This window comes from Lepisosteus oculatus, chromosome 26, assembly GCF_040954835.1.
Source record: "Lepisosteus oculatus isolate fLepOcu1 chromosome 26, fLepOcu1.hap2, whole genome shotgun sequence".
Lineage (NCBI taxonomy): Eukaryota > Metazoa > Chordata > Actinopteri > Semionotiformes > Lepisosteidae > Lepisosteus > Lepisosteus oculatus.
In genome coordinates, this window is record NC_090721.1 from 9272015 (window position 1) to 9297289 (window position 25275).

The 25275-nt window shown below is 48.3% G+C and overlaps 3 protein-coding genes across 5 annotated transcripts; 1 reads left to right on the plus strand and 2 right to left on the minus strand.

Annotated features, from left to right (window-relative positions):
* Positions 1–1567: 1567 nt before the first annotated feature.
* On the minus strand, positions 1568–7129 carry proca1 (protein interacting with cyclin A1). The gene is made up of 4 exons (XM_015367764.2): positions 6353–7129; positions 5561–5693; positions 4959–5093; positions 1568–4001 (listed from the first exon to the last, which is right to left on the minus strand). Exons 1-4 carry the CDS (start codon positions 6927–6929, stop codon positions 3173–3175), a joined length of 1674 nt encoding a protein of 557 aa, XP_015223250.2. The 5' UTR covers positions 6930–7129; the 3' UTR covers positions 1568–3172.
* Positions 7130–11413: 4284 nt separating this feature from the next.
* LOC102689087 (adenine phosphoribosyltransferase) lies at positions 11414–16654 on the plus strand. The gene is made up of 5 exons (XM_006641076.3): positions 11414–11629; positions 12037–12130; positions 14217–14363; positions 15018–15113; positions 15789–16654. Exons 1-5 carry the CDS (start codon positions 11447–11449, stop codon positions 15938–15940), a joined length of 672 nt encoding a protein of 223 aa, XP_006641139.2. The 5' UTR covers positions 11414–11446; the 3' UTR covers positions 15941–16654.
* Positions 16655–16719: 65 nt separating this feature from the next.
* Positions 16720–25275, minus strand: rab34a (RAB34, member RAS oncogene family a). 3 transcript variants are annotated; one of them, XM_015367877.2, is made up of 11 exons: positions 24999–25275; positions 23118–23209; positions 21294–21385; positions 20893–20961; positions 19985–20086; positions 19845–19909; positions 19513–19564; positions 19322–19403; positions 19137–19227; positions 18406–18513; positions 16720–17576 (listed from the first exon to the last, which is right to left on the minus strand). In XM_015367877.2, exons 2-11 carry the CDS (start codon positions 23169–23171, stop codon positions 17509–17511), a joined length of 783 nt encoding a protein of 260 aa, XP_015223363.1. In that variant the 5' UTR covers positions 23172–23209; positions 24999–25275; the 3' UTR covers positions 16720–17508. The 3 variants fall into 3 exon arrangements, with proteins under 3 accessions (XP_015223363.1, XP_015223361.1, XP_006640969.2); XM_015367875.2 differs by lacking the exon at positions 24999–25275 and adding an exon at positions 24812–24969; XM_006640906.3 differs by lacking the exon at positions 24999–25275 and adding an exon at positions 24812–24968 and having other exon boundaries at positions 20893–20958.

The following is a 25275-nucleotide window of genomic DNA, read 5'->3' on the forward strand; positions in this document are numbered from 1 at the left end:
AAGTAGATCCCTGCTTATGAGAAAACGCACGGGTTCAATTTTTAATTATTCCTTAAATGTTTTTTTTATGATGCATCAAGCCACTGGAGGGCCCAGTGATTTGTACTTATCACTTCACTATAACTCCCAGGAAGTCGGTAATATCTTTACTGTACAGCAAGCTGATCCTTGCATGTGTGCCACCTGTCGGAGATCTTGTTCCTGTCGGGCATTTCTGAGTTTTGTTTTCCTCTGTAAAAATGGGTAAAGAAAGTACTGTCATTTTGAGCCTCTGCCTGCGCGTTTCTCCTGTGTGACACTGCATGTTGCACTTCAGTAAGTACTTGGCACTGGGGTCCAAACACTTATTTGGGGTCCCGCTTTCTGTTAGAATCAATACTTGCTTGTAGCATTTGTACGTGATGCCCCCAGTTATCCCACAGTTCAGATCATTCTAGTATTTCCTTGAAATACTAGTGTCACCTCTTTAATTTTTTGATGCTTTCATCACCAAATGCAGTACCCTGACTGCAGAAACCTGTTTCCACCCACTTCCCTGGTGTATGACCGTCTGCAGTTCCTGCCGTTTCCGAGAGCAAAACAAAACCATGTGCTCAAATGTCTCGTGGTATACCACACCTTTTTGGGGAGTCCTGAACTCGGGGGGGGTCTTCTCAAGATCCCCCAGATGCTGGCTTCTCCTCACAAGCACAGGCACCCCGATGTCATAACCGGCAAGTGGTCAGTGACTGATCTTCCAGACGATTCTGGTCCAGAAGTTGGGACAAATCTCATGTGTGATGGGAGAAATTAGTGGCGCCCCAATGGACACCTTCACAAGCAGGCCTGTACTCTGAGTGAGGGGCACCAATCCCATTGCTCTAGGGTTCACCGTTATAGCGCTTTCTCGTTTATCCATAGTGAGCTATGTATCCTGCCAATTTTGTTCGAGAAACATTTCCTCCTGTAATCTGGGTGCAAGAATTCTTATCAACAAGTAAGCATGTCTGCACTAACGATATGCCTTTACTGATGTAATTAAATGTTTAGGCTAATAACAGTATTTTTCAGGAAATGGCACTGAACAAAGCTGATAAAGTTTGATTTAATTCTGTCCTGTAAAGCAGTACATGGTGTTTTGTAGAGATACAATTGTTTCTTTGCTTTGAAAGCTTGTATGTTCTGTTTGCACCTCGGCTGTTCTAAATGGCTTCTCGTTGTTTCTGTCCCTGGGAACTGACCTATGACATCAAAGTGTATTGTGACCCAGTTCTTGTGACAGACAGCTGCTTCATTCAGTCGTATTGACTGCAGTTCAAACTGCTTTTGTGACATGCTTACTGAGTTACTTTCATTGGGTGAGTCAGCAGTGATTCTGCAAAACCTGCTAGCCCAGATGGAAAACATCCGATAATACAATTCTACTTTACATAGAGAATATATAAAATGTCTATATTTAACTTACTGAACATGACAAAATGTAATTTCATTACAGGTTCTGAACCTCTTCCATCACTACAATCTGTGTAGTTTTTTTCAGCCCGGTATTAACCTTTTTAAATTATGCTTTAAGAAAACACCTCTGAAGATCATTTCATTCCTTTATTTGATCAACTGGAGAATAATATACATTAGAAATGAGCAGAAGCCATTTGGCTAAATTAAGCAGTGTAGACAAAAGGTCTTTTTTTCTCCCCGATAACAGCCTGCAGGTTCATCAGACAGCCCGACTGTCACTGGATCGATGTGAGTGCAGTGCCTTGGTTAAGGGCACAACTGCACTGCCCACTCAGCGTTAAACGCCCGATCCTCTAGTCCAGAGCCCTGAACACTGCTGCCTGTTTATAATGTGAATTCTGACAAGACAAACATTGAAGTATTGCAGTTAAACAGTAAATGTGGCCTAAGGTAGCCAGCATGACCCCTTCGTAGAAGCTACATATGATGCTCTAATAACAATTGTTCTTTCCAAAATACAGCAGATATCAGGGACGTTAATATCCATAATACAGAACATTTTCCACAGCAGAAGTCCTTGCTTGTGCCATGTTGTATGCATACAGCCGTGTACCTGTTTTATCTGCTTGAGAAGTGGTTATAAACGATTATGCGTGTTGAAGGTGGTTATGGAAGGCAACCTTCAAATTGGCATCGCCAATCCAACTTTGACAAAAACGTGAGGGTCAGGTGATTTGGGCTCAGGAGCGTTATTCTATTGCTGTGCCAGATGTATCTGCACGCAGCTAACATGGAGAGAGATGTGCTCAATACTGAGGGGGATTATGCCTTTTGAAGAATTCATCCCTCTTGCTCCCTGAGAAGTGCAGCCTTATACAGAGTCAAAGTCTCTTAACACAGCATGGAGAACAGAATTACCCTAGCTAATGATGGAGTGCATGGTCTTCCTGTGCAACATTGATTGTAATTGGCAGTTAACTGGTTGTCATTGGGTGAAGTAGCTGCAAGGCAACTAATTTCCTCTTGTGATTGAATAAACCTTGATTTGATTGATTTCACCGTTCCACCCTCTCACCAGGCTTCCTCCTGATGTAGTAACAGCGGGGGAAGATCGATCAACAGTGCAGCCAAAATGAGTTTTTTTAGATTGATTCTCGCACTTTTGTCTATACACAATGGCGACACCATCGTCGGGGGGGAATAAACATTCTTTTACATTGGAATACTGGTGTTAAAACTTTTCATTCCCTGTTGTAGATGGTCTGCTCTTCCTCAACCTCATATAACTTTGCGATGTGCTTCCTTGGCCACAGTCTACCCAGCAGTCACCTGAATGCACAGCCTTGTCACGACCCGAACAGGCAGCCAGCAAGCAAGCAGTCAGTCATCACCTCCAGGGGTGGGGAGTCATATTCTATAGCAGTCACGCCACGTGCACGTACAGCAGTGTTATCACGGCATAGCTACCTCTAATAAGAACGAGACCCGCAGAGCATGCATGCTTACATTGTGCAGCAGCAGTTAGCGGGCTCAGCCGGCCCCCCTTGTCTGGATCTGGCGGCAGGGGTAGGTAACTCCAGAGCTTGATTGTTGATCACCTCCACCATGCTTGATGTAACAAGCCCCTCATCTCTCGCTCTCTCTGGGTGTTGATCGGGCGCTAACGGAACAGGTCCTGTGGGGATGGAGAACTAGAATGGCCTGCCCCTGCTCTGGAAGAGACTGGGGTAAAGCACTACACTAGGATGTGTGTGCCTTCCTTCGTGGGGTTAGTGCTGTTCCTGGGCGTCTTTCTCCTCTTCTTCCCTCTGCTTTCCTTGGACCTGGGCCTCTTGCTCTTCGGCGGTCTGGGCGTGGACTTGCCAGGAGGGGCCGGAGGGAGCCCACCGTTGCTCTGCTGCGCCCCCCGGGGTACGGGCTCCCCGGCGGCCATTTCGACGGCGCGCGGTGGCGGTGGCGTTCTCGTGCCGGCGGGGGTCGCTCCGAGCGGCTCGTCCTGCATGACGTCGTTGAAGGGGTCGTCCCTGCCGCCCGCGTCCAGGAAACCGTCCCGTGGGGCGGCGAACCTGCCCTTGTGGTCGTAGCGGCCAGGGTCCTCCAGGAAATCGCTCTTGGCGAGACTCCCGTCGGCCGGGCTGACGCTGCGTGGGATGGACCCCACCCCCTCCAGTTTGGAAACGTCGGTGATTCCTTGCCGTCTCCTCTTGCCCTTGCCCTTCTTCTTCTTTTTGTTCTTGTTCTTCTTGTTCTTCTTCCTGCTGGTCTTCTTGTTCTTCTTCTGCTCGGCGCCCTGCTCCCTCTCCTCCTTGGCGCTCTCGGCCGCGGTGGACTGCGAGGTGGAAACGGTGGCCAGCACCTTGATGAAGTCCTCCGCGGCGGTGACCATGTGGCCGAGCGCCGGCGGGGCCTGCGTTGCCGTGGCTGGAGCCCTGGCCCCCTCTTCCTCCTCGTCCTTCCTCGCCGGCGGAGCAATGGTGAGCTCGTTGATGACCTCTATTCCGCCGAAGTCGTAAGTGACGGATTCCTGGGCCACCGCGATGGGGACCTTCTCATATCTCTGACACCTGGGGGGGGAGAGACATTCATTTTATTTTAACAAACTATCCCAAATCGCACCGTACATTTGGAATAGAAGCAGCATCATCTGAAAGGCAGCTGAAAGTGTAGGCCTTCAGGGGAGCCCAAGTCTAGTCTTCAAGGGCAGCTGTGTCTCTGATCTTTGCCAGCAGCCATATCACTCTGCAACTCACAGCTGTCAGCCCACTGTCACTCAGCAGGTGTGAGCCTGGCCAGTACCTGGATGGGAGACTCCTGGGAAAAACTAAGGCTGCTGCTGGAAGAGGTGTTAGTGGGGCCAGTAGGGGGCGCTCACACTCCGGTCTGTGTGGGTCCTAATGCCCCAGTATAGTGATGTCAGCATAGGGACGGGGACATTATACTGTAAAAAAGACGCTGTCCTGCAGATGAGATGTAAAACCAAGGTCCTGACTCTCTGGGGTCATTAAAAATCTCAGGTCATTTCTCAAAAATTGGCCTTTACCAGTCATGGCCTCCTAATAATCCTCAACTCTGAACTGGCTTCATCACTCTGCTCTCCTCCCCACTGAGAGCTGGTGTGTGGGGAGAGTACTGGGGCATCATCCAGGTGGGGCTGCACACTGGTGGAGGTGGAGGGGATCCCCATTACCTGTAAAGCGCTTTGAGTGGAGTGTCCAGAAAAAGCACTATATACATGTAAGGAATTATTATTATTATTTTATTATTATTAATATTATTAAATCTCCATCTTCTCAAGAACAAGGAGAGGCTACAAGTGCCTAAATAGAGTCCAGTTCTATCATTTAGAGCCCACCTACAAATCAACTCAGAAACCTTCTGGCTTTCCAGAAGTAGAGTTGTAAACTCGAGGGGAAGGCTAATGCTAATTTCAAACTCGATTCGAATGGAGTTAGTGCTCATTTATAAGTATTACAAAACGTTTCTCTTATTAAGATGTTTGTAAATGTTTAAGGGACACTTACCACCCGTACCACAGGCGCTCCACGCACTGCTCCTCGTACCTGAATTCAAAGCAGGGCACCTGTATCACGTTGAAGAAGGCCTGCCCCACCACCCTGGAGGACGTGTCGTTCACCTTCCTCAAACACGCCTTCAGTCTGAGGGGAAAGAGCGGAATGAGAGACGCTGCACTGACGGAGGGAGCCGATTCCTTCATGCGGTACAGGTTGAATTAGTAAACGACAGCGGCGCTGTGCCACAGGGATGAGCCCGGGGTCTGTACTGTCGGTCCTTTCACGCTTTTACATTCACATTTTACAGACGGGGCCGCTCGGAATCACCGGGCTGACTTTAACACTGAAATGGATGGATTCGTTTTGTGTGACGCAGACTTTATTCAATTAAATCCCCCCACCGAGAGAGTTTTGTAGCAACATTTCATCTCAAGCAACCCAGAAGAATGACTGTCCAGTAGTTCAGAAAACGAAGGACGCACATACAGGTGTTTTGTACCTATTAAATGCGGGCATGTGACCTAAGAAACGTTTGAAATGGGAGCCCGGGCGAGGCCGGTGTCGGTGCAGGCGGTGGCAGCCCGCCCCCGGGTGGGTGGAGGTGTACTCACGCGTTGTCACAGTCGCAGTGGCAGATCGTGTGCCAGCGGAAGTTCCGGTAGCCGTACCGGGACGAGAAGGGCTGGATCACGTACGGGCAGTGGTCGTGTTCCCTGCAGCAGCTGTCCGTGTCCGCGAACTCGCCTGAGGAAACACGAACACGGTTCGCCCACGGACCGATCACGCGTTTCAGAATGTCATCACAACGCGTGGTCAGAGGAACTCGGAGGCTGAAACAGTTTTCCTGATTTATTCGATCAGCAGAGGGGGTGCTACTTCTTGCGTTTGGAAGTTATTTCCATTAACACAAGACTAGTTGAGGACAGGACATTGTGCGACGGAGTAAACTTCTGTATGACATGGGAAAGGTGTTCACTGGACGGGTCCCACGGTCTGAGAGAGCAGAGTGGCTCAAAGGTGGTGCTTTTCCTTGCAAAATAATTCTACCCGTTATTTAGCATTTTCTTTCGCTCGCTTCTAACACAAACCACCGACACGGAGAGCGAGTCGTTTTCTCACCTGGGCGCCCAAACGCTTGAATAGTATACCTAAAGCGTGCCTTACGTTAAAAAAGCAAGGTCATTCCCCTTTCCTATTTACTGCTACTAAAAAAGTGGGGGAAAATGGGCGGTTTGTCTCAAGTTTTTATCTTTAACAACGGACATTTAGCAGTGGATGCATACGGGGGTTTACAATTAACGGCCGATTTGAAGACACTATACCGAAGATTATGCATCTACTCGCTCAGCTCTGAGTACCCTTTGACTGCTAATGGAATAAATGTGAGCTCCAGGAGCGCTTACCTAAGTGGTCGTAATGCTCGGCGTTGTTGCCCGCCCCACACCACAGTGTACCGGGGTAAGTGAAGCCCCTCTTAGTTCTGCGAGGAGCTGTGCGGGCACCCCCGACGTCTTGGCTCTCTCCCCGCTCTGCGCCCGCTGTCTGCCCCTGGGGCGCCGGACTCGCCCTGACGGGCCCCGGGCCGAGCTTCGCCCTCCAGAACGCCCGGCAGCGCGCCTTGGCCGTGGCCACGTCGGCCGGCCAGCTCTCCCAGTCGCGGGGCTGGGCGCGGCGCCGGCGGTCCCTCAGCCCCAGGCGACACACGTGCATGAACGACTTCACCTCCATCGGGCTGCTGACCACCGCGCAGTCCAGTAGCCCGCCCCGCGGGTCGCGGACGGAGCGGACCTCCTCCACGCCGTCGGACACCTGGTGGAGGTCGTGGGCGCCGACGCGGGCGCTCTTGGCGCAGAAGGTGCCGTTGAACATGTAGAAGACTTCGCCGGCCTCGTCTCCCACCCCCAGCGAGGGGCTCGGGAAGTCGCCCTTGACGAGGTTTCTGTCCAGGTACGACAGAAAGACGAAGAAGACGGACCACATGACGAAGCGGTTCCTTCAGCACCACAAGCCCGCAGACAGCAGCCTGGTCCCCGGCGACCTGGGCTCCCTGCCTTTTAAAGCGCCATTTAAGGTGGTACGATTATTAATACATTGACTGACAATAATGGGAGGGGTTTGACGTGCGATTAACCATTTCCTCGCCGGAAAGACGCCGTTATTCCCACCTCAGTGAGCAAGACCATGCTCTGTCGCTTGGCTAGCGGCCGGCCCAGGTGGCTACTGGTAGGACGCTCTTGACTCGAGACTGCAGGGCCCCGAAAAAGGATCATACAAAATCCTGAATGGGCGAGGGGGGATTGGGATATATTGGAGAATTCACATCTGGTGCACACTCGCAGTTATAAACATAACATGCTCCAGACATGTAATTTAACCTGGTCTCCACCGTTTCTGTCAAGAAAATGAGTCGCACGCCTTAACACACACACACACAGCATCTTCTCAGAGGCTATAAATTCCCTAGTTAGAACAGTTTTTTTAAATTTCCTGAGAAAAAGAAAACCCCGCCGGCAGCGATGCGGTTAACTATGGTGAACTCTTTTCTGGGGATTTGACCGCTAGTTACCTCCCGACACCCCCCACGTTTTTTTTTTTGCTCTAAGCTCGAGATTTAGTTCGGTGACGCTGCTGGGAGGAGGTTCCTGTGGCGCTTTCCATGGTAACCAGAGATGGGGTGATTCTGAGAACCCATGAGATTGGGCATCCCTGGGCGATCTGTTGAATACCAGCCCGCAACATTATCATGTTTCCTTGTGGACGGGGTTCCTTTACGGCTTTTTCGTGTTCTTTCCGTTATAAATAATGCTTAGCATGAGAAAATTACTCAAAAGGGCAGGGGGAACGACCTCCTTTAAAACTTAGAAACAAAGGGCTCCCCTCATCCGAAACCTCCCAGCACAAAACGCGCTCGGATACGCAGGGGGACATTACAGAATTCGCAAATAAAAGTCACTTGTGAACAGTTATCTCGAAGTCACGCATCGTGCTGCTGCTGGAGGCGCAGGGCACCTGAGTTTTAGTTTTGGCCTGAGATGTTTGTCACCTCAAACAACCTACCCGCTATTCCAGATAAAACCAGTGCGGAGCGGCTGATCGGGAATCGAATGAGCTGGGAGTACCACACAAACCATCACACCATCAGACACAAGTTTGATGGTTCGTACCTCGGCCTCGACAAACGGCTGAGATAACCTACGCGCACCAGCCCGTACTGGTGTGACCTTTAGTTTAAAGTTTAATTTCACGATTACTTGGGTGAATGAAGGTTAGCCCCGCTTCCGCCTGAACGAGCTGGGGGAGAAGCCAGGGCGCAGCAGCCAGCGAACTGTCCGCGACAACCGCAGGGAGGCTCCGGTGACGGATGCCCTCGGGTTCCTGGGAAAAACATACACAACAGGACAATGGATTTGACTGAGCGGCTCTGTTTAAAATTCCCAGCACCGGCCTCCCCGTCGGATCATGTGACCCCCTGATCTGTGGTCAAAATCTCCCCCTCGCGTCCGAGTTCACTTGGTGTCCAAATATCGCATAAAAAAAAAGCTTTCTGTCCTCTTTAGGGCACTTCTGCGACAATGCGCACGCTGGTTATCGATATTAAATTGAAGCCTGCTGCTGTCGGCAACACTGCGCGTTAGCACTCGTTTCACATTAAGCTGCTCTGGAATGTCGTTAAACCCTCTCGGAGCAATTGTTTTTAAAGGTTTTCGACAAATAAAGGTAGCAGTAATAAATGTCAATCATTTATTCTAGAAAGCGTAGCAGTATTATAAGATCTGTTGTCTACAGCATGATTTCACGCGTTAATTAATAAAAAAACAGCTGGCGGTAAAGCCTTTAGTTACAGGGCGCCCAGCTTATGGAACAGTCTCGCAGCCCATGTTCGGGCTGCCGGGTCAATCTCAGGATTCAAATCCGGACTGAAGACCTATTACTTCAGCCTAGCCTACTCACACCTCACATCATAGCCTGCTGCACCCATGGCTGCTGGTGCTGCTGTCCCGGCCATTGTGTGTCTCTGTGTTGGCCCACCTGGTAGATACATCTGTTCTGACCAAACTATCCTATTCTGCTCCCCACCTGTCCGGATGGCGCCCGGGCTGGGCCCCTTCTGAGTTGGATGCTGGATCACTGCCATGGATCCAAGACGGACATCGTGGATATAGCTTTCGTTTAGGAGGATTTTGCTAGTCTACAGAGATCTGTATGGAGTACTGACATACAGAAGACACGATGGATGGATTAATACCCTTATTCATTGTATTCCTTTTTTTTAATTGTATAATGTTAGCATACCCAAAGGGGTTGGGCAGCCAGTTGACCTTGGACAACTAGAGGTTTTTTTTCTCCTTACTGAGGAGTTTTTGGTTCCTCTCCTCCGTTGTCTTCTGGTCTTTTCTGTTCTGTATTCACTACATGTAGGGTCACTTCCTTTGTTAAGCACCTTGGGGCGACCTTGTCGTGAAAGGCGCTATATAAAAAAAAGACATCGAATTGAATTGAATTTCAAGACGCCAGTCAAGTACGGTAGATCGGAAAGCCTTTGCTGGGTCCGGCTGAATAGAAGATCTCTTTCGTTTTCCTCCAGACTGTTTATAAACAAGCCCGGCAGCGTGAAACACTTCATTGAGCCGTATGACACGTGGGCAAATATGATAGCCCCCCCAAGAAGCCCCCCCAAGAAGCGCGCTCCTCTCCTTTAACGAGCCCGTCTCTGTTTCTGCTCCGTCTTGGCTGCCGTTAGCTGCAGAAGTCGTAAACGTCTGGGAGAAGTGGAATCTGACTTTGTTCTGGCTGTACAGAGATCGGCACACACATGCAGGGACATCCCAGGGAGCACCGTTTCAGCCTTTTCATTCTGTTTAAAACAAAACCCCGCGGAAACCCGAGGAAAATCCTGGAGCAGTTGAGAATGTCTCGGGACTCGAACGTCTTCAATCATGATCTCAAATTTTCTTTCTGCTATATGGCTGCGTTCCTTAAAAAGCAGCGCCAAAATATATTACAGTAAATTAAAAAAAAATAGACGTTACATTCCATTTGAATCCCATTGAAAATAATATGACAATATATTTTGTAATTGACTTCATTATTGTACTTGCACGTTATTAAATACATGAAGTGAAATGGTCTGGAAAGAGTCCTATGTTTTGAACAGTTTAAAATAGATGTAAAGGCGTATTTAAAAGCTGCGCGGATTTTATCTTACATAAAGTGTAACTAGATCACAGTATGTACCCCTGACGATGTTATCGATGTTATATGTACTTTTGTTAGCTTGTATTGAATGTATTTTTGCTGTAACGATAAAAAAAGGCTTGTGACCACTTAAAGACTGCGCTGTTGGACGACAGAGAAGACTGCTGAAACTTTTTTTTTTTGATACTGCGAGTAACAATTTTCTAAATGTTCACAACGGTATTTCGTTTGAACTTTGTTGACTCAAAGGGTTTGTATCTGGATCAGTCTGTGTGGAGTTCTCTCAGCCTGTCCTCACCAGATTTGCATTGGGTTGTCTCTGGGTCTTTCAGTTTCCCCCCTGCAGTACGGAGACATGTTGTCCTGGTTAATTAGTGCCTATAAATTGTATGTTTGTCTCCCACAATGGAAAGATCCCAAAGGAACTGTTTTGCACCCAGAACCAGGTGTTTATGGATGACCACTTAGTCCCCACTTCCAGATTCACTGCACTAGCCTTACTTTAGTCACTAGAGTTCTTAGTCCTTTATTACAGTATAGTCATTAGTAATTATACACTGAACTGCTTTTTTTTCTAAAAAAGTTTCTCTCTCTTGCTCCTCTCGTTCTTGGTGAAAGCAACTGGAAATAAACCTGAGTGGTTAAAGAGGACGGCGCAGTCTGGGTCTGGGTCCAATGGAGTCTGGAAGGCGCAGGGGGGGGGTATGAGGCGGATCGCAATCTGATCTGGAGCTGGGGACCTCCCCCTCTCTCTCTTTCTCTCGGTGAACGAGCAGTCATCACTGGGCCGAAGGCTGTCTTCTCCAACCCTTCGTTACCCTGAACACAACCGACTGCTCTCCCAGGGCACTGCTGGTGAGTCTCTTTCTCTCTTTGCCTGTTTGTTTCATCAGCTTGTGTATTGTACAGCCCAGCCTGACTAGTGCCTAGATTGAAGCCTTTTTTTTATTTTCTGCAAAGTGAGCTTTGATTTTGATTTAAACAGTACAGCATTTAGTAGACTATTGGTTGACTGCTATTCAGTTACATGGAACATGGCTATTGCCCCACACTGGATATGCAGGGTGGCCCTTATACACAGCAGATAAAAAAGTTTGGCTAAGCATCCATCTGGTAACTTCAGACAGCATCTGAACCTAAAAGCAGTGCTGAAAAGCGTTAAGTGTAGTGTTGCTACCCAGAAGCCCAGAGCACAGGGCTACATTTTTGGCAAGTCACACGGTCACATGTGCATGCCCCTTTAAGAACATGATCACCGAGGACCTGCCTTGCACACAGCCTTACACTCTCCAAGCATTTGTATGAGCGAGCGAGCGCGCAAGAGAGAGAGAGGGTCCGTGTGGATCAGCGCTTCCTTTAAAATGGACGTGTGGGCCGTCCCGCAGGAGAGGAGCCGAGCCTGGTACCTGTCCCTCATGGCTCCAAACACAAAGGGGCCAAAATATGCCTGGCTGGACCCTTCCAGACTCTACTGCAGCCACCAGGTACGGAGACAGCTCGGCTGAGCCTGCTCAGCGCTGCCTCCTGTGCCAGCTGGACAGGGTAGAGGGCAGCGAGCGGGCAGGGACCGCAGCTTCAGGTGCCAAATAAAGGGCCTTTGGTTTTAGAGGAAACAGCCTAATTGTAAATGCTGTGGCAGTTTTAAACCAATATTGACTGAACTATAGACATATATATATAAAATACATGAACAGATGCACGTTCATATATGTTCTGCAACCCTTTTTGCACCGTGTTAAGTGTACATAGAGGCCTGACAATGTCAGCAGCCTCTGCTGGGATGTGTGTGTTCCTTTATCAGACTCTGTAGATGAAATGTTGGATTTATTTCTTTACCCTTGTTAGCCTCTCCAAATCCTTTGTGTACTGACTTAATTCTTCTCTCTGCTAGGCGCTGGCTGACTGCGTGAAAGACCTGCTCCAGCCATTCCAGAATGAGCCCATTGACCTGGTGGTTGGCATTGATGCAATGGGATTTATTCTAGGTAGGAAAAAGACCGAAAGGCAGAATACCCTATGAGTGGCACCAGTAATGTTTTGAGTGACTGGATCCAAACTCCAAATAAAAAGCATGCTAATTATATCTCATTGGGAGCTGACTAAGCAGGAAATATAATCATCAGAGGAAGACACTGTATTTCAGTTTGGAGAAGCTCTGGCATTCAGCAAGTTTTCTGGCTGGAGTCACAAAAAGGAGGAGCAAGGACGACTGTGTTATCCCATTATTTCTATCATGCACGTTACTGGGAAAATTAACCTTCCTCTTGAGTTTCTCATTTTTAACTGGCCCGATCTCAGAGGTTAGGTTTGTGCTGAGGCCAGAGTCACAGCTGTGGTGGGTGGAAACAGCCTCTCTTTTAGCATAATGGATTCTCTGTGTGGTGCTGCTGAGGGCCAGCCAGTGCTCTTGCTGTTTGGCAAAATCCTGCAGCTGTGCATCCAAACATTTCACCAGCGGTTAACTCTCAGCAAGCCTGGGCTTCCATGTTTTGACCACAGCTCATCAGCTGCTCAGGACTCAATAGCATGGGAAGAACCTGAAGCTCCCAGACGATGGGGAATTCTTTATATAGGAGCCGGAGTTTGCAGTCACAAAGCCCCTTCCTCCATCAGCTGAGCTGCCAGCTAACTGCCTTTGCCTCTGTTCTTTTGACCACCTGCAGTGCCTCCCAGATCCCCACTCCTGCTCCCTTCCCAGATGTCAGCGTGCGTCTGTGTGAGGCAGTCCCATTCCAATTTCCACTCCTCCTGCAGTTTCTCATTCTCAGATTTCCCTTCCTTAGACATAACTCCACCTTCTTTAGTGCTTCCTGAAAACTTTTCAGCTACCTGATACCTGAGAGTCCCTGATTCACGATTTTCCTTCGTTAGACATAACTCCACCTCCTTTAGAGCTTCTTGAAAACCTTACGGCTGCTTTGTCTCTGATTCATGCTTTCAGATCGTGCTGTCATTTGAAGTTTCAAAACTGCATTCAGCTTTCCAGAGAGTTTAGTCAGTTTAGTTCCCTATACGGCAGTGTTTCTTTGAAATTCTCCTTCACCATTTCATATCATTTAATACTCAATAAATTCCAATTTACTTCACTTCACTGCTTAAATACGTTTTTGTCTTCAATATTGTAGCCTTATTAGTGTTGGTTTAAGCACCAATCCAGGCACTTGTTAACCAGTGTGCACTTCTTCAGCCTCCTTGGCTCTCAGCATGAATACATTTTTATCTTCTTGCTGTTGTTTTATTACTGCTTGAAGCGCTAATTCTCTCCCTACAGAATAAAATGCCTTTGCCTGTCTTTTCTTCTGTCTAACCCGACCACCACTCCAGCTGTCGACTGACACTTCCACTCTCACATTTTAAGCTTCTTGGGCTTTTCCATGGCGTACTGGGCTAATTCGCTCATCAGTCCATCCATTTTCTTCACACGCTCCTGGGGGGCTTTACAGTACAGCATATTGCTGCTGCACGTGGTTCCTGCCCGAGTGGCTTGCTTCGCTGACAAACCATGCACAATCTACATGCATACTAACCACACCCAGTTCCAGACTGAAACCCAGTCCTACTGCAAAACCTTTACCCTCAGCATCACTGCAGGCTGTTGTGAATTCACCCCTCTCCCTCAGCTAAACTAGGCTGGTAGGATCCCCAGGAGAATCACCTCCACTGATGAATTGCCCTAAGCCACATCCAGGGGGCTTCAGAATGAAAGGTGCTCTATCTGTGTGGAGTCTGTATGTTCTCTCTGTGTTCGTGTGGGTTTCCTCTGGGTTGCTCCTGTTTCCTCTTACAGTCCCAAGACATACTAGCAAGGTAAATTGAAGTCTGGGGGAAATCTGGCCCTGGTGTGAGTGTGTGGGTGTCTGTGTCTAGCGTCCCATCCAGGGTGTACCCTGCCTCACACCTGTTGCTTGCCGGGAAAGGCTTTGGCTCCCCTGTGACTCTGATTTGGAAAAAGCAGTTTGAAGGCGGACGGATAGTGTTAAGAGCCATGCCATTAAAACAGTCTGAATCTGATATGAGAGAGGATAATGGCAGAGCTCTCAGGGAGGATGTTCGTGTGGCTTCTGCTGGCAGGCTCTGCTGTGGCCACCTCTCTGGGCAAGGGATTGCTCACCATCCGCAAAGCAGGGCACCTGTGCGTGGAGACGCAGAGCCAGGTCTACAGAGACTACTCCGGCCAGGAGAAGCTCATGGAGGTCCGGCTTGACGTCTTAAAACCAGGTAAGCCGTCTCCGCCGTAGCCAGCACCCGGCAGACCCAGGAACACATCGCAGGAAAGCCGTGCGCCCCAGTGCAAACCTGGTCAAAATCCAACGGCTGGACTCCCCCCAGTGTCCGCAGTGCATCGCTGTCCCGTGGGACGCCCAACAGCCAGCACAATGTCCGGCTGGAGCCTGGAGCCATTCAGTGCCACACACTGTGGTAGGGGAAAGGGGATAGGACCGGCCAGCTAATATTGCAAAGCCTTCTGGAACTCATGCATATTCCGTAAAGCTGTTCGGACAGAGTACAACTGCCACACACCGCTCACGGAGATCTCATTCCCACTACCAGCACTCCTTCAGGGGAACTGGATCTGCACAGGATGTCGAAATTCCCATGCAGTCGAGGGAAGAGCATACTTCTGATCGGTGGAAAGCCATTTTCTGGTTCTCTAAGAACCGTGAATGATTTGTAAAATAAAAATTCAACTTTTCCCCCCTGCTGGGAACACATGCCAGCTGTACGTAGGCGTGTCATTAAAGCCTTGCACAGACAGGCGTGCGTTTTCTGCCTCAGCGGTGGGTTAAATGTTCATGTACCAACACGGTTGCAGCTTATCGAATTGGAATGGGTGCCATTAACAGAACCCTATGCCTGTTTGTGTGCACACAGGGGTACGGGTGCTGATTGTGGACCAGTGGATCGAGACTGGGGGAACCATGAGGGCTGCCATTCGCCTGGTGGAACAGCAGGGAGCCACCGTAGTGGGTGAGCATCACAGTCTCACCACATGCCTTCTATGGGTGGGAGAAAACACAGCACCCTAGAGTCTGCCTGTGCAGCGAGGATGTGCTGGCTAACAAAAAAAAAAAGCCAAGTGCTCTCTGCCTTAATCTTCATGCCACTGTTTATAGTTACATTACATCACATCTCAGAAGCTCAGCAAGGCTGGGCCTGATCAGTAGCATGTTGATTTTGTTTCACCCCAAGGCAAAGGTCTCCAAGAAAAACCAAACTGCTGCTGAAGGTGGTTTTGGAGGACCAGTAGGTGGTGCTGTTTCCCCTTGATCCTTCCATTCCAGTGTCCCTGTGTGTTGACTGTGGACACAGACTTGAGATGAAATATTTAGCCGAGGTCCTGACTGCCTGGTCAGAATACCCCAGGGTGGCATTTGTGGGAGTAGGGGTGAGCACCCTGGTGTACTGCTTAAATTCTGAGCTGAGTTTGCACAGGATTTCCTCTTCAACTCAGCCGTTGAGTTTCTCACTCCTCCTCCTGATCAGCAGGGCAGTGATGGCTCCTGCACGTCACCCAGGTGGGGCTCCACTTCAGTAGTGGATGGAGTGGACTCCCCTCTTATAAGCGAAGTGCTTTAGGGCGTATATATGTGAGCGATTGTGATCATACTACACTGTGTAAAGCTGACGCCGAGCTCGTGGCAGGGGTGGCCGCCATCGCCGTGGAGAACAGCGCGGGAGGGAGGTGGATCAAGGAGCATTACAAGTGCTCACACTGCATCCCAGAGGAGCTGCAGCCCCAGGTCGACCAGCACCGCCTGCTGTCCTTCCTGAACCTCAGCAACCAGGCCCCCTGATCCGGCTGAGAGGAGGGGGGGGCGAACCTCCAGGCCCACTTCACGCAGGAGATCTCCAATCGGGTTTGGGACGGTTTCCAGCCTCCTTGTGTTAAACTCAAGCGTAAGATCGAGAGGGCACTTTAGCTGGTTTGAGGTGTGCTGCTATGACCACTGGGTAGTCTGAAAGGAAGCCCTGATTTTGGTGTTTCTCCAGCTGTCCTGGAGGAACAGCAGGTCTCTCAGGCTGAAACGACTCAAAGAGCTTCCGTTGGCTACGCAGTGCGTGGAGTTTGTATGGTCTTCCCCTGCTGGAGTGGGTTTCCTCCCCCAGTCCAAAATCATACTGGTGGGTTTCCTTCCCCAGTCCAAAAACATTCTAGAACAAGTGCCCCTAGTGCAAGTGCCTGCGTGCTTGCGTGTTTGTGTCCGCCCTGCGGTGGACTGGCGTCTCGCCTTGTCCCCACTGCATGCTGGGGTAGGTTTCAGCTCCTCCACAACCCTCTATTAGATAGAGTGGTTAGAACATGGAAGGATGGATTAATTTCACCTTTTTATCCCGAAGTTGAAGTTGGTAATGTAGTACTTAAATCTAATGTAGTGGGCCAGTCCCTAGTTTGTACAGGCTGCTTGAAAAGCTCCAATAATCCATTAGAGGGCACTGTTTACCAGCTCTCCCCTTCACCCACAGCACAGAACATTAAAGCACAGTTGAGCAATAAACAGAAATATGAATTTGTGTGTCTGTTAAAAATCTGTGTCAGAAGTTTTAAGATGATTCATTCCAATTACACATGGTAAACGAGATAAATGCTCTTTTATACAATGAGACAAATCACCTAATAAAATAAATCAGGCTTTAGTACACTGAAGGTATATTTCCTCTCGGGCTACAATTAACTTGATTTTGTAAATATACCAAACCATCAGGAATACAATGCAACACCACACAAGGGCTACAGGTCTCCTGCAGCATATGAAGATTAAACATTTTTCTTCCTAAATATGAAGTATTTTCTTTAATACTAGGAGTGATTGTCATCGACATGCATAAGCGATAACTTGTATAATTGCATAATTTTGCATAAATCTCTCGATTAAACAGGACATATGATATTTACGTCAATGGCAGTGACACAAAGGAAAAGCTAATTACTGAGAGAAGGACCAATTCCGACCACTTCCTGGTGCTCTTGATCAGCTTTCAGGTCCAGCTGAAATGATCAAACAGACTTTAATCCATTTTCGAAGCAGAGTCAGTCCTGGAGATCATCAACAATGTCAGAACTGGGAACAAAATCTCAAGGAAGATGAAATGCACTCAGTCCACCCGAATCGGAAAGAGTCTCACTTTGAAGACGAGTGGACTGGGTTTGGGTGCAGACACCAGACAGGTTTTTAAACGCTAAATCATTTCTGACTTTGATCGAAATGGGTCTGGCAACTACTTTTCACTCTGAAAAACAATTCGTTCGTACGATATGAGCGGTGAGAGAGACTTGTTCCCTGTGAAAACGCGTCTTTGGTGGGACTGTTCTCCCGGGCTGAGGGGTGTTTGAAGCGGATCTTTGGCTCCCGCGTCTTCATCTTCACTGGCAGCAGCTCGCCTGCTTCTTCTTCGAGGTCACGTACGTGTTGCTGGAACTGCTGTTTATCCCTGCGAGGAGGACCCAAAACCAGATAAGTACGTTATACTATCTTCATCCAGCTGTTTGTGCAGCTTTATTAACTTTGCAGTTCATAGTGAAAGCTTCCAGCAGTATTTCACACTACCAGAAGATGGCGAACTTGCACCCTAAATTCGACTAAATTGTTAGTCCTGTTAAATGGCACTCTTCTGTTTGAAACTTTTTTACTTAAATCATTTTGTTTCAAATCATTTCTGCTATAACCACAGGCTAATGTTTACGGGTGCAGCTATGACATACTAGGAGAGCTGCTATGATTGGACAGCTCTTCTAACGCAGACTCCGCCCCCACCTGTGTCTAGGAACCAGACTGGGTACCGATCACGTACAGAGAATTCGCTCCAGTCCAGGATGGAAACGAAAGGAAGAATTGTTCATGTCTTGAGTGTAGTTCACAGGGAGCCCAGTGGAAATACTGTAGATCACATCCCCACCTTTTTTTTTTTTTTTTAAAGATGGGTGTGCTCACTCTGACACCTTAATGATCATGTGTGGGCCAATGCTACTTTGTAAATCAGAAGCAACATTTACATGATTCACTGCCTTCAGATCTAAGGAACAATTCTTCTCACAATCCTTTATCAGTAACTTTGAAATCTGGGCTTTAAACATAAGATTGGATTCTTGTGATTTTAAAATCAATACTTTTTCTAATTTGCTTACAAGTCTTCTAACAATCTTGTGCTTTCTAAAATGAAATGCGCTTCTTCTAAGGTTTTTGTAAAAATGTGGGATGATGGAATGATAGGATTTGGAATCGCTTTGGGATGATGGAATCCCAGTTCCAGGGATACTCACGAACTACATCTCCGATCCGACGGGACCCCGACTTCTCCAGCTCGGCTAGCACGTTCGCTTCAAATGTCAGCGATGCCACGCGGAAGAAAAACTCCTTCACGTTCTCCCCTGCGGCAAAGGTGATCAGAGTCATCAACAGGAGGCCTTTTAAAGGGTTTGACTCTACCACTACATTTCCATGAAAGAAACTATAAAGATTTCCACATGAGGACCTAGCAGGAGATAACAAATCAAAAATGTCATTTGTCTGACAGAATAAGCAGCTATTTCCACGTCTGACCTACGTTCGACTGTCGCAACAATTTCCCCAAGAGGCCGAGCAAAACATGAAGAGCTCCAGCTGGCCTGGGTGCACACGCCGATGCCCACAACCTGGCCAGAGTCCTCCAATCAGAAATCGCTGCTCGGAGATGCCCAGTCGCTGCTGACTAGTGGCACAGCCCGGATTTGAACTGGGAACTACAACCTGTGCTTTCACTGCTTCATCTGCTTGGCGGACCTCTCCCTTCTTATTTAAAATCACTTTCTGTGCTTGTGCAATACTGCAGGAAACCAGTACGACCTGGCTTTATTCAAAAAGACCCAGGTGTGACCTCTGCAGTCCCTAGTGCAGTCTCCCACAACGTTAACTGCCTGCAGCTCATGGGTAACTGAGGCCTGGTTGTGCCATCATCATATACGATGATGATGATGATGATGATGATGATGATGATGATTCACCCTGCACCCACCAGTTAGCGCGGACACTGCCCAGTATTCCGCCTTGATCTCTTTGGCCAATGTGATGGCATCCTGCTCGATCAGCAAGTACTGGGCAGGGGACTGAAAGGAAGAAGCAGAACGCCGTTAGCAACAGGACCCTCACCCGCGTTTTGGTGCTGCGGGCATCACGCCGGAGCGAGACAGCTGCACTTACGCTTAAATCTTTCTTCGTCCCGACGAGGAAGAGCAGCACGGTGGCGGGGTCATTCTCCTTCAGGGCGTCCTCCAGCCACTGTCTGAAAGCAAGCACTCGGTGAGGCTTTGAAAATGCACCAGTGGTACAAGTCTGTATTCTCAAGCTGGGCGAGAGGGTCATTCAGGAAAGGGAGCGCCACGCGCACTTACTTTGCATGCGCCAAGGAGGCCACGTCGTTCACGTCAAACACGATTATGATCGCTGGAGGAGGGGAAGAAACATGGTGGAGGCTGATGATCATCAAACACGCCACAGCACGAGGTTAGTAAACATTGTTCTCCCTACACAGGTTTGTAGGCCCAAACCACAGAACTCAGACAGGGGTCAGTACTACTAGCAGCCTAGAAATTGTACTTTCTGTACTTTCCTTGATTTATTTTGATCTTTGATCTTGGTTACTGCTACAAAACGTTTACATGCACTGCTGGCCCTCTTCTACACTGCTTTATCGCTCCTGATCTGTGCGGTATCGCGCAGGTACCTTGTGCTCCTCTGTAGTAGGTGGATGCTATGCATTTGAACCTCTCCTGCCCGGCCGTGTCCCACCTGTGGGGCACAGGAAGAGGAGTTAGCGTGCTGCCGCGCCACGCCATCGACGGCACGCTCCGTGGTGAGACTCACAGCTGCAGGCTGAAGGGCACGCCCAGAACCTCGAACCTCTCCATCTCAAAGTCCACCCCGATGGTCGCTTTGTAGTTCTTGTCGAACGTGTCCTTACAGAACCTGGAAACGAAGGGGAGGAACTTCTGTCAACTTGTGGGCTGTTGAGTTTCAACCTGATCTTCCGAAATGTGGTTTTGGCCTGGAGGAGAGTCACTTCTATATCTATAGGACGGAAGAGCCGATGACTTCTCTGTGCTCCTAGACATCTCCGTTCTTGTGTTGTCAACCAAGCAAGTAAGAACCACAGTTCCACTGCTCTTTGGGATAACAGCAACTCTACAGCCAGCACTTCCTAACTGATGGATGGATGGAGGAAAGTCAGAGTGGATCTGAACCCACACACCTATCTAGCCTTCATATCTGATGCACAGGAAATGATGAGGGGGCTAAGGGCTGGGATTTCACGTCTCACTTTGACCTTATGGCACAAAAGACAAAGAAATGCTGCATTAATTTCTCGCCTGAAATCCTGCCTAGTCTTAAATTTAGACAGTCAACTAAGTGGACCCCACAAAGGAGCCTTGGGCAACGCTGCCCTTCTGGGTAACGAAGAAATTAATTAAAGACCAAGAAGAAAGCTTTTGTGTCTCTCCATTAGCTCACTGAGGCACCCTGTTGTCGTGGTAGCAGTGGTGGCAGAGGAAGGAGAAGAGTCACACTGTGTGTGAGTTAGTAATGTGGGCTACAATGTGCTATAGACCAGACACGACAGGAACGCTCTTTGATTCCTCATCAGGAAAGCACAATGAGGTCATGCATGTTTTTCTCCAAACCATGAAGAGATTTAAGAGAATGTTGCCCTTTGCTCCGGCACTAGGAGGTTCCCTTGGCAACGTCAAACACTAAATCACCAATACTTTGCTCACCTATTAATTAAGCAGGTTTTTCCCACTGCCAGATCTCCAACCACAATGACCTTAGAGATCTTAAACCTGCTGGGAGAGAAAGAAGGAGGAAACTGTCAGGCTGATCTGCGACCCCTATTGAAACCATGCACTGTCATGTGCAGGTCCACACAAGGACGCTGTTCGCGACAGTTGGGTCAGAAAAGGCGATGCGGAATTGTCTCAACACAAAAGTCCCAGCACTCTCCCCCCTTCCCTCGTGGAGAAAATTAAAACATGCCACGCATAGCAACGCAGAGCCTGGAAGATCCCGGGGAACGTAGCTCATTCCCAAGGCAACTGTACTCACGGGAACGCTGACGGGATTTCAAAGCGAAAGCAGCCGAGAGGAAAAGAGCAGGCGGGCTGGAGGTTCAGCTCACCCCACTGTGCCGGTGCGCTGCTCCTGGCAGGCGGTCTTCACTTTGGGGTGGAAGCTGTCCTTGGTGTGCAGGGCTGCGTCTTTGGAGAAGCACTGGAACGGCAGTGTGAAGACGCCAGGTTTACCGACCACGGGCAAAAACAAACCCATCGGGAAGCCGGAGCTCCTCTTATTCCGAACCGCCCGGCGCCAGGACTTTCCAGCTGGCTGGCACCTCCAGCCCGGAGACGCTACACACAGCCGAGTGTGTGTGAACTAACTGCACTCCCTACACTGATCAACCAGCGCAGCACGAAGCAATAGAGCGCTCGCTAGACAAATCCCAGAATGCCCCTGGAGAGGCCCCCTTTCTCTTGCTTACACTTGTGAGGAGGAAGAAACAGGGGGGTGTGGACCCTCGTGTTATACCAGGCAACCCATAAATACAACACATTCTCACTCCCGTGGAAATTGAATTTATTCCACATGGTGTCAGGGGGTTCCCAATCTTCATCCTAAACATCCACACACCTGCTGTTTAGGATTGGAAATCCCTGCACTATGGAAATAAAAACAAATAAAGGAAAGATACTGTTGATCTTAATTGCACAAACTTAATTGTACAGGTAAGAGCAAAAATGAAACTCCTGTTAACAAACAGAAGTCAGTTTAGGGAATTATCATCGATCATTTTAAAATCAGAAATGAGCAATTACTTGATCTGCTTTACAGGATGGCATTTTTCAGCTTTGTGTATCACAATGGGCTCCTTTGGCCCTCTTTTAAATGAACCAGAATATAATTACTCATAATCTTACCCTTCTTATCCCACAATGCAGATATTAAAATTGTGAAGAAAACAAAAGGCACATATCTTGGAAATCCAATCACTCCGAGTTACCACTCTTTACAGTTCCCCTACCCTTGTTTCAGCCTTGTGAAGCAGCCAGTTGCACAGTAATTAGGCTGATCAACTGAGCGAATCCCCACACGTGTAGGTCCGCAGGTCCGCTCACAAGGGTCGGAGACCCAGCTGAGAGCAGGGACAGAGCAAGGAACTGGCATGCTCCGGCCTGCTCTCAAGGTAGTCAGGATTCAGTTCCCAGCATGCCAAGAGCAGACCACACAGAGAGCGTGTCTGGTAGCTGCAGGAAACCAGCCTGTCTGGGTCAGAAACAGCAGGGCCCGGAGCTGCCAGCATGCCTTGGGAAGGCTGGCTGTTCCGTCTGAGGTTAGAAAAGGCAGGCAAAGGCACTCTGCAAGCCTGGGCTAGAAATAAGCTCTTCTTTCCTGGGCCTGAATCCATTGCAACAATGAAACATCAAAGCCATCCCAGAGGGGAGAGGGGGGATACGTCAGTTCACTTACTTTAATACCTCCTGTGAAGAAAAAAACACATTCTATCGGGATTACAAAACTGATGGATCACAAGGCACATTTTTCTGTTTACTTCTGTAATCCATTAACATAGGAAGGAAGTGCTTTGTTTGAAACTGAAATGCCACTAATGTCTGACAAGATGCTGAGGGCCAGGCTTGTTAGTTTTTTGTCATTCTTTTCATTTTTTATACCAGTCGATTGACCTTTGATAAAATCAGACTACAGTCCCTGCACAATAAGGCATATTAAACTGCAGTAGGATTTTTTTTTTTTATTTAAAATACGGCTCCGACAAATAAATATTCCCATTGGACAGTGGGTTATAGTCGTGCTGCGACAACCTCTGGGTTTTTATCATCTCTCAGACACTATCAGGAACCCAGAACAAGCGTGATTTGCTAGCAGGCTGCCGGATCAAACCGGGGTGTCAACTGCGAAAGCGCCCAGATCGTTTGCCAGCGGGTACCTGGGGGAGGGCTGGGATAACCCGGTCTCTCCTGACGGGAGGCAGGACACTCATGGCGGACCCGTGGGCACGGAGGCGAGAACTCGGGAGGCCTGTGTCGGGAAACGCAGAGGAGACACGGGCGAAAGTTCACGTTAGACCAGGGGGTTACTCATCCTGGAAGACTGGGGTGTCTGCGCTCCAACACCGCTGTGCTCTTTACAACCTCGACGAGCTCGTTACGGGCTGAACTGCATCAAGTTGAGCGATAGCTTCTTCTAAAGTGCCGGTGCTTTAGATTGACCACGATAACATTCCAGGGGCCCCCCTCCTAGGTCCAGGAAGTGGTACCCCTGAATTAGAAAAAAAAAACAAATCTGGAAACAAACACTCCGCCTCATGACCCTTTCTTGAAGTGCAACTACATTTCCTCTTTCAACGGGGAGGCCAATAACAGAACTCCTCTGTACTTGGCTCCTGGCTTTGTTAGAGCTGCCGAACTGCGGAGTTTACAGCCTGGAGCCCCAGCAGGAGAGATATGATTGCTCTTCTCTCCCAGTCTTCACCGGCTTGTATACAGAGTCTCTGGCAACGCCAGTTATTCCTGGCCGCTTAGCAACAGTACAGCAGTGTCAATACAGATTTGCATGGGCTCACCTTCGGCAAACTTAAAACAGCTGCTGCAGACGGTTATGAACACAACGCCACAACAAAAGCCATCCAATTCTCCTCACTTATTGTGCAGTGGAATAGGTGCATTATAAAAAAAAAACATTTTTTTGTCATGGTTCTACTGCATGTTCAAAATGTCTGCTCTCTCTTTGACATCAGCAAGATGCTTACAGACAGTTGTCCGTGATCATTATAAATGCCCCAGAGCACCCATACCGTCGTGCTTTTGTGTAAATTAAAAGTGCAGAAGCCGATTCGTACAACGATGTACCGCAGTTCAGAAGTTTCTCAGGCGCTTAAAAGACAAATAGCATAAAACCAGGACTCTCCCTACTTTCTCGGTCGGTAATGACATGTTCTCCGAACGCTAGTATGGCTCATGTTTATCCATCTAGCGAGAAAAGACTGGAAATGCTCCCCAGTTTACAGTTCGCCAATACAGTAACCGCGGCCGATATGGAGGTGTGACATCGGGCGTCGTGTCGGATCAATGAGGCCGGACTCTCCCCTGAACAGGACTCGAAAATGAATCGTTGCAGAAGAACAAGAGTGTGTTTAGGTTTTACCTGACGAAAAAGCTGAATGTCAAGGCCATGTGACTAACATAAGACTGCAAGAGAAACGTGGCGTGGGAAATAAACATTACGCCATTCAGTTATATTTAAGAGAAAATAAACACTCCAGACGATGTCGGACTAATCTCCAATAATCCGTTTCTCCAGTAAATCCCTGAACAAAGACAAAAACAGTTACTGTGTGTTCTATCTACAGCGACCAGACAGCTAAGGCCGCTTTTTATGATAAAAAAAAAATCACAGCAGATAGTTTGCAGTGAGCTTAGACTACGTTTCGACGCATTTAAAAAAAAACTTGCAAACACTTTCTTTCAAGATAAAAAAGGCATGCTTTTATTCTCTAATCTCCCATCTCTATTGCAATGAACTAATTCGGTAGCTGTAGCTCAAAGGAACGGTACAAGATATATAAAGAATACGGTAATGTGCAAAAAAAAACTTTTGTCTGGGATTCTTTCACGCAAAGACCTCGCTGTAACATTTTGCGCTGTCCCACTCCAAAGCTTTAAAACCGATGATGAAGACCCATCTATAGGCACACAAGGGCAGAGACATTAAAAAGTTAAAAATGGCTCCGGAATTTAAAAAGCCTTCACGTTTGTAAGCAGGAGTTAAAAACCCAATTTTCACAGTCTAATGCAAGCTAGACACTTACCTCGACACGCACAAATTGAGAATCAAGTTTCGTTTTACGAGTTCTGCTACCTCTCAGTCGTACCGTAAAGTGAGGCACTTTCTATCGCTTGTGAAAAGTGATTGAAGAGTAGGTAGCTCATTTAAGAGAGATCAGGCTCCAAAAAAAAAAGAAGCTCTTCCCTTTCCTCAATCCCAAATGATTCCGGAGGAGGGGAATACCGAAAGCCGCGCACACATGTCTTGGATTAACTAACTGGTGACTCAGACTGTCTGCAATGCTTCTTCCATTCAGAAAC

What these genes read in the sequence shown, in the direction of transcription:
- proca1 (XM_015367764.2), bottom strand. Translation starts at nt 6,929, where the DNA reads ATGTGGTCCGTCTTCTTCGTCTTTCTGTCGTACCTGGACAGAAACCTC. An exon ending in CGAGCATTACGACCACTTAG is followed by an intron (nt 5,694 to 6,352) that starts GTAAGCGCTCCT and finishes GTGTTTCCTCAG; the next exon opens with GCGAGTTCGCGGACACGGAC. An exon ending in GAGCGCCTGTGGTACGGGTG is followed by an intron (nt 4,002 to 4,958) that starts GTAAGTGTCCCT and finishes CTCCCCCCCCAG; the next exon opens with GTGTCAGAGATATGAGAAGG.
- LOC102689087 (XM_006641076.3), top strand. Translation starts at nt 11,447, where the DNA reads ATGAGCGAGCGAGCGCGCAAGAGAGAGAGAGGGTCCGTGTGGATCAGC. An exon ending in GACTCTACTGCAGCCACCAG is followed by an intron (nt 11,630 to 12,036) that starts GTACGGAGACAG and finishes TCTCTCTGCTAG; the next exon opens with GCGCTGGCTGACTGCGTGAA. An exon ending in GCTTGACGTCTTAAAACCAG is followed by an intron (nt 14,364 to 15,017) that starts GTAAGCCGTCTC and finishes GTGTGCACACAG; the next exon opens with GGGTACGGGTGCTGATTGTG.
- rab34a (XM_015367875.2), bottom strand. An exon ending in CAGCGCACCGGCACAGTGGG is followed by an intron (nt 20,962 to 21,293) that starts GTGAGCTGAACC and finishes TTTCTCTCCCAG; the next exon opens with CAGGTTTAAGATCTCTAAGG. An exon ending in AAAACCTGCTTAATTAATAG is followed by an intron (nt 20,087 to 20,892) that starts GTGAGCAAAGTA and finishes CTTCGTTTCCAG; the next exon opens with GTTCTGTAAGGACACGTTCG.